This window comes from Halichoeres trimaculatus, unplaced genomic scaffold (assembly GCF_033239565.1).
Source record: "Halichoeres trimaculatus isolate MK-OKI-2021-1 unplaced genomic scaffold, fHalTri1.1 fHalTri1_scaffold_3, whole genome shotgun sequence".
Classification (NCBI taxonomy): domain Eukaryota; kingdom Metazoa; phylum Chordata; class Actinopteri; order Labriformes; family Labridae; genus Halichoeres; species Halichoeres trimaculatus.
The window spans coordinates 27,659,603-27,672,274 of record NW_027437181.1 but is presented as its reverse complement, the minus strand read 5'-3'; the positions used below and the strand labels follow the sequence as shown (position 1 = coordinate 27,672,274).

General features: G+C 39.7%; 1 protein-coding gene across 1 annotated transcript in view; it reads right to left on the bottom strand.

Annotated features, from left to right (window-relative positions):
- LOC141787362 (CUB and sushi domain-containing protein 1-like) overlaps nucleotides 1–12,672 on the bottom strand; it is a 580,923-nt gene that overhangs the window by 259,588 nt on the left and 308,663 nt on the right. The window contains exons 6-7 of the mRNA XM_074665649.1: nucleotides 3,545–3,657; nucleotides 2,542–2,619 (exon numbers count right to left, since the gene is read on the bottom strand). Of these exons, the coding sequence (XP_074521750.1) occupies nucleotides 2,542–2,619; nucleotides 3,545–3,657 (191 nt within the window). The remainder of the gene's footprint in view (nucleotides 1–2,541; nucleotides 2,620–3,544; nucleotides 3,658–12,672) is intronic.

Genomic DNA, 12,672 nt, shown 5'->3' with positions numbered 1-12,672 from the left:
CACAGATGGACGACATGCAGCATTTTATCCTCTATGTGATTGGCATGTAGCTCTTTGTTACAAGGTGCAATCAAGCTTTGTTTCAGAGAAGTCTGTGTGCCGCCAGGAGAAATGCAGCCACTGACTTGGGGTAAGTGACGATTCTTTTGACCAATCAACAGTCTGCAGTGTTGTAGCTCCAACAGTCCGAAAGCAGATTGGTTCAGTCTGGCACCCATACGAAAGGGTCCCAAAAAATGGAATGGCTCGTCTTGGTTATTTGGGGATCTGTCCTGGGATTAGTCAGTGAAAATGCCACAAAATGCACACAGTAGCGAGACGAACCAAACCGGTCTGCTTGGTGGAAACGTGGCTATACACATCAGTCTTTTAACCTTCTACATTTCACCTATGGCACCTTAAAGAAATACAATCCATACAAGAACTGTTTACGGATCATCTCTTTTCACAATCCTATCAGTTACAGGAAAAAAATCAGCATATGTAATGAAAAGTCTTTCAAGTATTGTAAAACTTGAAGTTTTTTGTTGAGGAAAGGTTTCCTTCCTCTCTTGATCAGCCCCCTCGAGTGTTTCATGAACTCAGTGCTCCTACCTGATCCATTCATTTAAAACAATCTGTCACAAATGGAGTGAACAGCCACACTCGGATTTTTAAGAGAAGCCTGGCAGGAGGACCTTGCAGCAGAAATCCAAAGTAGCCATTAAACAAAGGCTCCGGACCAGATATGGACTTTTACAAATTAAGATGTTACACAGACTTTGTTTATCAAATGTGAAACTTTCAAGGATGTTCCTTACTGTAAACACACTCTGTGATTATTATGGATAGGCCAGTGGAGTGAGTGTAACATAAAAACTGTTTTCAGTCAAGGATTCCAGTGTCCGTGGATGTTTCCTCTGTATTCCTTTCAGTCGCCATCTATAGCAGCTCTTCTTCTGTGTACTTCGGTTCATACAGGTATCCTCTTGGTTCCAAAGTGAATGGAACTTCATCGTCGCTGTCATAGTCACTCATTTTGAATTTCCTACACTGCCTCACAATCCTTAGAGTACAAACAAAAGAATTACGATACTTGATCAAACTTACACAAGGCTAAAACCGGCACCCAAAGCATAGCTTGTTTAGATTCCCTACATCTGAAAGGAGGAGGGTGGACGGTGCGCACTAGCGCTGCGCGGAAGGACACATGATCAGTTAGTTAGGTCCGGATAATATTTCCGAAGACTTAATGCACTTCAAAAATATTTTATGTAGTGTACTCTTAAACTGTGGTATTACTTTTTTGATTTTAGTTCCTGTAGGCAGAGAAAATAGCCTTTGAATTTGGTACGGTCTTTCCCTGTTAGCGTCTATTTCCTTGTCACCATAGATTAAAGTTTGTGTCTTACTGAGGGAGAGGAGACAACTTTCTACTGTATCTAATGTCCTTAGTGGTCACATAGAGCTCATACAACCCCACTTAAAAAAAAACTGAAGTGTCCCTTTAACTCCACTTTGCTTTCCAATTCATTTAACTAGAATAAAGCAAGAGGTGAAGTCAATACTTAAAGGAGGTTATACACACAGCCATGCTAAAACAGACACACTGTAACCACTGAAATAAGTTAGGTACATACAATAAAAAAAAAAACTTGGTAAAAGGTACGTGATTGTTTTACCTGAAGGCCAGCTGTACGCCTTCAAAAATGATCTGGTGTTGTTCTGTTGTATTGTTTTTAATGTGTCTGTGATTCTGTCTGGCTGCTTTCTTGGTCAGGACTCTCTTGCAAACTGTATCATAGTATCAGGCAATTTAACAAGCACTGGATATTGAGTGAGAATCTGATCCATAGTCCTCCAAGTACAACCCACAATTCATGTTCTTTCAAGATGAAGTGAAGTCATAACTCCTGTCTGGACTTAAAGAGTTCAAACTCTATAACAGAAATGGTGTTTTAATATTCTGTGCACTTCTGGTGTTCTTAAAACAAAAAGGAGAAAACTCAGAGGATAGAGCTGATTTGTAGTTGGACTGTAACTCAAAGTGGCTTGAATTCACATGCATACAGTCTTTGCTTCTATAAATAGGCAGTTCTGTCTTTGTAAGCACAAATAAGCTCTATTTATAGAACATCTTTCATATGGACCCCTGACACTCAGAAGGAAAGAAGAAACAGACAGAAAAAAAGAGAAAAGCTGAGTGTGGTACTAAGTCTCATCTCCTGGAAGGGCAACCCCTGTGAAAAATAGATGAAATCAGTGCTTCTGCCACATCAAAGATAGATGCCGGCTGCATGTCCTTGTGTACAAACAGATGTGTGTGTGTGTGTGAGTGTGTGCATGACCAGACGTGTGTGTGTGTGTGTGTGTGTGTGTGTGTGTGTGTGTGTGTGTGTGTGTGTGTGTGTGTGTGTGTGTGTGTGTGTGTGTGTGTGTGTGTGTGTGTGTGTGTAGATGTGTACAGAGCATGACCAGATGTGTTTCAGTGTTGGTTTGAAAATGGTCTTTCTAAAGAAACTACCATAGAAATGTGTGAGCAGACAGGAGCAGTTAACTTACAGACAGCATTTTTGTGACTGGAGTCTTTGCTGGGCATCATCTTCACCCCTCTGGACTTCAGCTCTATCGCTTTTTTCACTGTGGGAGAAGAGAGGAGAGGGTATTAATTTAATCATAAACACTGCTTTATTAAAACGAACACACTGCACATTGATTTAAGTACTTATTATGTTAATGGCTGCCATTCAGCACAATTCACCTCTTTGTGCAATCCAGAAAATGCCTCTGCACCCCCACCCTCCCTTAATAAAGCTCAAACAAATGCAACTCTGACAGAAACTGAAAATTAGAAGAGGGAAAAGGAGGAAGGCTGGGAAAAAAAAAAAAAAAAAAAAAAAAAAACAGAGACAAGGGGGCTAGGGAGGAGGGGAAAGAGCAGAGCAGTGGAGCGGTGTTAAAATGTATTCCATCTATTTTATCCTAAGTAGCAGCATTGCAGAGGATAACAGGAAAAAAAATCTGTGCTACAACCAAACTATAGTCCACTGAGAACCAGCCCTGGCACGAAAAACACAGTCCTCACCCCTTCTCTGTGTGTCTCTTTTTCTCACACACAAACATCTCACACGGAAGAGACAGACAGACAGAGCCAGCATCAAGTGCATGGAAACAAAGGTGGACAGACACACTGTGCTGATCCAAGTCCTGTCGCTCTACAGGAGAAGCTACTCTTTGATCAGCTTTTTTTTTTTTCTTCGATAACAAACTACCAATTATACCTGAGCCTCCACATGAAAATTAATGCTCTCTCTTACAAGACAATAAAGTCATACATACATGCAGTCAATTAGATGACAGAAAAGGTCAAGTTGGGTCAGCCAGGTGGCCTCAGACTCCCCTCCCTTCTAATTGCTTCTCTCTATTACAGTATCTAACACATTTAGCCAGAGATCTACCATGTCCCTGTGCATACATGTGTCATACAAAGACCCATTTAAATATCATATCCATTATGTGAAAAGGCTGAGTAATTAAGTTATAAGACCAAAAGGGTGAGATTAACCTTGGTACTGAGCGCTGAATCCTTTTCTTCTGTGGTTGCTGTCTGAGGTGAAATGAATCCGAAGCCAGTTCTTGCTGGAAATCACCGGTGAGGGCAGCGTTGTACCAGTCAGCCTAGAACAGAGCGAGAAGGAAATGTTTATACAAAAGAAACATTAAAAAAAGAAAAAGAAAAACAGCAGTTTTAGAAGTGTAGGAGAAAAGCCCAAACTTTAGGGCTCATATTCTGAAAGCTAATATTCACATTTCATAACTATCAGAAATGTGTCAACTTTCATAAATTTGACTTTCCCTGCTCTAACTTTTTTGTTCCTTGGTGGATTGTTCTACACTTTATAGAATACAGCAGAGAAAAAGGAAAAGCAGGTGGGGAACAAATGATGTGATGTAACCAAACCCAAGCTGTTTTTATTGCACAGCATCCACCTGAGACGCTGAGCCCCTCTCCGGCGTATAAACTGTGTTATGTCATTGTCATCTAATGCGTGTGTGTTTCTATAGGGTGTGCACTGTTGGTGAACGTGATGCTGACAATAAAATAGCACCTTTTTCCAGAGATGAACAGTGTTTGTCACAATATCCCATAAATGCACTCATGTATGAATTTTACACGTTTCAATCAGAGGTAGAAAAAATACAGTTGTGGGAGGAAAATGCTTCAAAATTGCTGCCATGTAATTACGGATTGCTGCATTGTGGATTACAGCACATCCAACCGCCGCTCTGGAAAAAAGCTGTGAAATTACTTGTCTCAAACAATCGTGAATACAACATATCAAACAGCACAGAAAATAGGAGAGAGCATATATAGATGAGTGAAAAACTCCATCATCTAAATTGCTTCATCTGACAGTAGATACACTGGAGAAAGTCTCGCTGGCAGAACTTTCCAGAGACTTCAAAGTATGATTTTGATGTCACTTTGCATTGTCCTCCGAGGTGCAGAGGCTGGCTGTAATTTAAGACGGTTTTAGCTGAAAGGCAATTTGTTCCACTGGCTTTGAAAATGTGGCTGTGGGAATTGAATGAGTGATATTATCCCCCTTCCATAATGATCACCACTGACCAGAAACACAGCACTGTGGCTGCACCGGGCACGATATAACCCCAACGTCTGGGTGTTTTAAGCTGAGGGAATAGTCAGCAAATGAAAGAAAATACAATCCAGATTGCGCTCAAATGTCTTTCTTACTGCCTGGATATATTCTACTTTATAAAGGGAATCAGCTCAGATTGATTGAAAAGGGAAGAGAGATGTTCATGTTGTGAAAGTGTCTGAATTATGATGCAGTGGTTGGGGAATTTAAGAAAAGGATATATCTACTATTTTCTGGGAATTTGGGGCTTAGTTTATGATAGAATTAGCAAAAGCAGCTGTCAAATGAATAAAGAAAGATAAGAGATGTAGTACAGAAATAGGAGTAAATGGAAACAGGGAGGAAGTGAAGCCAGCTGGGTTAAAATCTTCAAAAACAGTTTCCAAAGCATCACTGCTGAGACATCGACTTGGTTGCCCGTGGAAGTGTTACATCAGCCTTCGCTGCTCTCATGTTTCAATACCAACTGCAACCAAGGCAATGCTACAATAAAGGATAACAATAATGAAAAAAATATGGGGGGAAATGGTGCACTGAGACAAAACAGGAAATGATGTAATGGACTGCCTTGAAGTCAGTGTTACACCATCATCCCAAGAGCAACAGGCACCACTGTAACTGGCCTTTAAAAACGCTGCAGGTGTGCTGAGCAGATAGAGAAACACACAGTGAGGGGGGAGGGACCACAGATAAAGAAAAGGGCAGCTACAAAACCTGAGGAGGGGTAAAATTATATGAATTTGCTTGTTAAAACACATTGAGCGCTTATTACAGGGGACAATTATCTGTATCTGCAAAAAGACATGGCTCAGAAAAATTAGGAAACAGGAGTATGAAGACTAAAAGCACTAAATATATGTGTGTGTGTGTGTGTGTGTGTGTGTGTGTGTGTGTGTGTGTGTGTGTGTGTGTGTGTGTGTGTGTGTGAGAGTGGTACAAACACAGTGAATAGACACCACAGTACAGTGAGGTGCCATTTATCAGTGACCCAGTTATTGCTCTTTATCATTAGGTGTGACTGAGTAAGTGTGTGTCAGTGTAAAGCAGATACTACCCCACATATTCAAATAACGTCGCACTTAAGGCCAAAGAGAAATCATTAGGTTGACTTTTCTCCAGTAGGACGTTAAAAACAAAAGTCTGTTGAAAAAAAAAAAAATCACATTTTTTTAGAGGCTGCCTTTTGTTTACTTTTTCTACAGCAAATTTTTTAGCCCATAGACCCCTTTCAAGTGAGACATCCTACGAAGGACCCCCTCATTATTATAACATTAGCATGATATTAACAGTAAAATTAACTGTAATAAACTCTGTCTTACTTTGCAACTTCAGAATTAAGCTACATTTATAGTTTCCAACATCATTTTGTAGACTCTGATAAATGTTGGCTCCTGGTTGTTTATATTTATATATATATATATATATATATATATATATATATATATATATATATATATATATATATATATATATATATATATATATATTCATGGACCCCCACATTACTTTACCCACACAATTAGGGTTGGGCACATTAAAAGTTCCTTAGAAGCAAATTAAAATTGAAAAACATGGAGAAAGGTTGTATAAAATGTCAGTGTTTTAGCTCTGTTGTTTCCTGGAATGTGATTTTAATCCTTTTCTTGTGTTTTATTGACTGTGTCTCTTCTCTTTTCTGCTGCCTGTCTGTAACTTTGTGTTTTGCTGCTTCCTGTCTTGGCCAGGTCTGCCTTGAAAAAGAGGTTTTCAATCTCAATGGGACCTACCTGGTTAAATAAAGGTTAGATTAATTTAACTTTCTGTCCATTGTGTGATGTTTTATTAACTACCTTTGTATATTTTCCAACCTTTGTGATTATGTGCCCCACCCTTATTGTTTTTATCATGAGTCTAATACATCCCTGCTCCTTCATTTATGTCATACATCATTATATCTTAGACTCCCTTAAAATTACTCATCACTTTCATTTTTTTTTGTTTCCTAGCCTAATATGTTGGACTTTTTATCTCACATTTATCTCACTGAAGTCATCAAAGTGAGACTGTTTGTTTTCCTTCTTCCTGCTCCAGTTCTTCATCTGTTGGCCTGCGCTTGTGTCCTTTGCCAAACTAGTCTTAAATGACTCACTGATTGCTGTCATAAGCGAGCAGTAAATTTGGACATCAATGTTTTGTTTTTCATCCTGAACTGAAACTGCCAAGGCAAGCGCTCAGTAACCTACCTTTTAATTTGTTCTGCATATTCAGGACTCTCAGTCTGGGAAGAATTTCCCTCTTTTTTTTCTTTAAACTCTCAGTGCACTTTCAGCTTGGTTACAGAGTGTTTGAAAGTGTGTGATTTTATCTCAGCTTTTGTTGCTAAATCAGCCTGTAGAAAAGATGTTCTTAGACAAACTGTCTGAGATAACCAGGATTTATATGATGAAACAGTTTTTTTTTTTTTTTTTTTCAAATAATAATAATAATGTTATGTAACAACAGATTCTTGGAGGCTGGTCGAAACTAAATAAAAGTCATATTAGAGTCAGTGCAAAAGCAGATCAAGAAGTTAATGATTTTCGAAGACAGAAGTCATGTATGTTTATCATAACTTAATAATTCATCATCAGATATACTGCTTCATAATTATTCCTTCTATTAAAATCACACAAATTCATGTTTATGGGATAGTTTACCAAAGGTTTGCTGTCATTGGCTAATGCATAATAAACAGTTTGTTCAAAAACATTAACATTTAACCATAATTTAGAGACTGGTGCTTAAAGGGGTTGGTCCATTAGTAACTCTTCAAAGTATGACATTAGTTTACAAGGCTTTTTTTACTTGAATGTAAAATTGTACGTTTAAAATTGTTTATTAAGTTACTTGGCAGTGTTTGTTTTCTTATAAAACACAGGCTCATTTCTGTTGGTGGGCTGTAACCAGCACACTGGTAAGAAAAGAAGAAAATAATCATGCCTGTTCAGTATTACATTGGGAAATAAAAGCTGGTATCATACTGCTGCTGCCTCGGGTCCTCTGCATTTGCAATCTGGTGGTTATGTAATGAAAGTACTATTCATAGGCAACTGTGGTGTGAAGAAATTTTTGGATATGTCCTTATTCCAAAGCAGGAATAAAGTGTTGTGCATTAGACCACATTTTTCAACAAGAGCCTACATATCGACTCTACAGGGCTCAGCTGGTCAGCGTACTGATGTATTGAGCGATCCAGAATCAAAATGTCATCTGGGCACAAACCCACAGAAGCAATCAGTTCTTCATGTTGAGTGAACAACTATGTAAAGTATGTCTAATCTAATCTAATCTAATGTATTTTACAGAATATTTAGAAATGTGCATTGTCTTCTGCAATTAGAGGGTATTGATGAATGACTGAATACAAAACAGTTCTGCTGAGCTTCACTGGAGTCCAAACTTGTATTTTTTACATCAGATATATGATGATTTCCAATGAATTTCTCAGAAACAACCCTGGCAGAAAAAAAGTGACTCAGATTGGAGTTTCCCCTGACAAACATCCGTCTGCTCGTTCTTAAAAAAACATTCAACTTGGATGAACTGTGAGACTTGGCTACCCACTGATACCATCTGACGGTCCTGGTGTCTTTTCTGCTTAAGATGGCAAGTCTACACAAATGCTGTGAAAATAAATAAATAAATAAGATTAAAAAAAGGCTGTTTACTTGTGCAAGATTCACAAAAGTTAGCACTTTATTTACCATCCAAAAATAGAACTGACATTAAATCTGTATTTTGTTTTCTATGTATGAAAGTCTCTCAAGCAGTTTCTCAGAACGCCCTGTAGACACATTTCTTGTTTAGAAACCCACAGATTGAGCTGTATCTGAAAGCATTTTTTATTGTTTATTGTAAATATTTTTGTGTTTACATTGAGTTTCACTAAACACTCAAAAACAAAAAATTAAAGCTGATACAACACAGGTTACTAGGCGCCGTCCTGTTGGCTATGGCTGCCTTTTGCAGCAGCTCTTTCTTTTTGTCCGTTTCTTGTAATTTTTGTCTCTTTTCATAATCTTTGTATTTGAAGTGGATCATTACTTTGTTTGGCTCATTTGTTGGTCATGGACACCAAACTTTTTGTGGCTTCAGTGATATTTTTACTACTTTTTCTCCTGTGTTTGTCTGATCTTACATGTAACCATGGCTGCATTGTTTACATTTGAACTCAGCTGTTTGCAGCCTGTAGCATGTCAATGCTAACTGGTGTAAGGCCTGATGTTTCCCACAAGGTGAGAAGAAGGAGGTGAGGATGGTGTGCTGGTTCTCAGGTGTGAGCTAAAAAGTGACGACATGGACCTGTCCTTCCATCCATCGTTATTGGAAACGTAAGATCTATCTCCAATAAGATGGATGAGCTAGACATGCTAACCCAGCAACAGAGGGAATACCAGAGTAGCATCATGCTATTCACAGACGTGGCTAACGGAGCTAACATCAGACACCAACGCCACATTGGAAGAGCTTCACCTGCTGTAAGCAGACAGGATCCAGGAGACAGAGACTGAACAGACTGGTGAAGAAGCTCAGTCCTGGACCCTGTGGAGGTGGAGGCTGGCTGAACTGGACAATGATGGACAAACTGTCATCATCTATTTTCTTATGGATCTTTTTGCACTTTCTCTACACTTTCTCACTTTTGTTTTCTTGATTGCTGCCGTGACCTTAATTTTGTTGTACTTGTTAGAATGACAATAAAGTTCTATTCTGTTCAAAGATGGTGGCATCCATACTGATTGGCTGGTGTGTGATGAGAGTTTGGATCAGAAAAAAAAAAAAGATCACTCATTCTTTATTTTGGCAATTCAATCTGTCATTTTGAACTGAAAAATATCTTCACATTTCGTGCCAACAAATGGGATTCACAGAAATAAAAGAAACTGAGTTTCTCTTTTCCGTGAAGAGGCTTTCAAATGTCATTGCGAACCATGACATGACAAACAAAGGCTGGCACTATTATTGGCCTGATTGGCTTAAAGGCTTAGATAAGGATAAGTCGGCCCTGTTGTGTGACCCAGTAAGTGCTAAAATGACAAAAGCATTACTCCAAGCAGAACGCCAAGTTTCCAGACACTAATGGCCAGCACTGGTGGTCTCCCTCAGCAGGGCAATCCATGCTCCATTCTGCATTTCAAAAAGATTAGCAGTGATAAGTCATTCCCAGAGGAGATCTTTGGAGGATTTGCTCTCATATGCCCTCTATATTCAAATAAAGGTGTTACTCTGCATATTTTGGTGTCTCCTTCCAGCTCTCTAGAGGTAAGTAATCAGTTATCACTGCTTTAACAAATGTACACGGTGCTGGCTGAAAAACAACCCTTTTTAAGTGCCTTTTTTTTCAGCTGCTCATAGGTTGAGTTGAAGATAAGGCCAGAAGCAGATACGTTGATATGCATAGAAGTTGAACTAAATCAGAGAAATAGAGTCATGAGTGGAAAGGACACAAAGATAGGGAAATATGAAAACTAGGGAGGAAAAAAATAACAGAGAAAGTGAGAGACAAGCCGCATCTCCTCCATTATTCATGGGGACTGGCCAGCTGCCTGACACTGGAATGAGGAAGAGGCAGGAGGTCAGAGAAGAGGAGGAGCGAGAGATGAGGCATGAGACTGAACTCTGAGGAAGAGGAAGAAAAGGGAAGGAGGAAATTAAAAGATGAGAGAGGATGGAGAAAATGATGGACATGAGGGAGGAAAAGAGGAGAGACTGGAGGTAATGGAGCACAGGTTGGAAAACAAACGTGTGAGAGAAAGATAACTTATAAGGTGGAATACAGCATTGGTGAAAAGCCCACAAGACCCCTTAGAGAAGGAAAGCATGGACTGATGGACAAGAGGCATGGGAGAGGACTGGGGAACTGGAAATTCACTTCAGTGAACAAGAGCAGAAAGGTTAAACAAGCTGCGAAGAAGGGCTGGAAGTTAAAAAATGGGCAGGCAAAGAGTCAAGTCTAAATGAGGTTGGACATAACAAACACCAGGTTTCAGAAGATGGAGATAAATGAGGAAACAAGTGAGGCTGGAAAGAGACAAGTGATACAGGAAATGGGACAAAACAAAGAGGAGAGAGAAACAGAGAGAGGAGAGGATGCAGGACTAAAATAGAGAGAAGAAAAGAAAAAAGAGGGAGGCTGTTTGACACACCTGAAAGGAGTAGACAATAGGGGAAGAGGGGCCAAGTCATAAAACGGAGAGAAAATGGTGATAAAGAAACTCAGTGCTTGCTCTAGCACTTCCACATAATTATACCACTAGCTTTTTTGGTGATGCATGACTTTAACAAAGACACATATTCAACGTTCTACTGTCCACTCTGCTGCTTATTGAGCCTTTGCCCTCCCTACTGGATGCTTATGCAGCTGGCATTACATTATAGCATTAGTTTTTTTTCTTCAATGCTGCTCACTGCAAGCCCCTCGTGCAAGTGTGCATGTGCAAGCCGACAAAAAGCACACTGTAAAAAAAATTGGATACAAGTCAGAAAAGTTGCAAAGCGCATTATCCACAACAGATAGCTGTTTATTCCAAGTACTTAGTGCAAAACCCTGGTACACCGGTACTTTTAATCTCATAAGGCACCCACGCACTCACACAGAGAGACACACATATACAGACACACGCACACACACATGAAAAAAGACAAATGGGGAGCTGGTAAACATAATTTAAAATGTAAATGTAATAACAGGACAAGAGAGGTGTTTCAGAGAGGAGAACAGAGAGGACTGGTGGATGCAGAAGAGGGAGGGAGGCAGAGAGGAGGAGGAAAAGCGGAGGCTGCAGAGGAGGATCCAGAAAAAGACTCAAAGTGACGACCAAACTCAGATGAAACAGAGGGACACAAGGTGAGGGCAAACGGGAGTAACCTTCCTTGGAACACCTACCGAGGTCTTTCTGCAAAAAAAGATATGCGGCTTATGCTAAATCTCACACTTATGAGAACATATGTGGGCTCTGATTTGGTAGTGGAAAAACAGGTCATCTTGGTTTCCAATTTTGTCATTTTAAAGTACTTATGTGCCTTATTGCTAGAATATCCTATGGGAGAAGCTGTGGAGGTGTTTGGAGTCTGAGTCATAATGTTTGACTGAGGAATCAGTGGACCCTGGCAGGGGTGGGATTCAGTTTTGTTTTGTTGGAGATGAAGTTAGAAGAGATGTTTGCTTGGTTTTTCAGCAGTTTACAGACGATTTTGTCCTTATCAGATTGTTGTTCCTGCTTTCCCTGTATATATTCTAAAAATATATGCAGCTTAACGGCTGTAGCTACATTTGTGTACAAGGAGCCTCATGATGGCAAGGTCATGAGTCTCAAAATCAGCCCAAGACTGACAGCCAGCTCTGTACATTAGAGCAAATGAGTGGGAAAAAAGTAGATCCTACCACATGTTGAAATTGGATTGGCTAGAAAGAGTGTGAATGTTGGAAGTTTTGCTAGAACAGCAGCAACTTGAAGTTGAAGTTGAGAGAAGTCAGTTGAGGCATCTCTGGCAAAAGGTAATGATGCCCTGCCAGCCAACTGAGAGGGGCTCAGTGGGAAAGCCAGGCCAAGCTCGAGGAGCAACTTCTCCCACCTGGCCTGGACTCTCGATCTCTCAGAGTGAAAGAGGCTCTCACAACAATGACATCTGGGCTGCTGTTCCTGCTGCAGGGCCACAGAAGGAATGGGCTGTGTCCTGGTTAAATGAGTAGAAAATGACCTGGATAAGAAACTAGAATATGGACTGAAGGGAAATCAGTTTGCCACTGCAGTTTTATACTGCAGCCAATAAAGTAATTAAAAATGAAAGTGTGTCTGTGAGAGACAGACAGAGACAGAGGGAGAAAAGAGCAGACAGTCTGAGAGAAATGAGTGGTGGAAAGAAGAGAAATATGAGGGGTATCTGAAACTTCCATGCAAAACACTCACTTAAAATATAGTTTTGATTATCTAATGAGTGAGCTGCATCCTATTTAAGTTTCAAGATTTTTCTGTATGGTTGTATCCCCTAGTATTTGCATACTTAGTAAAAA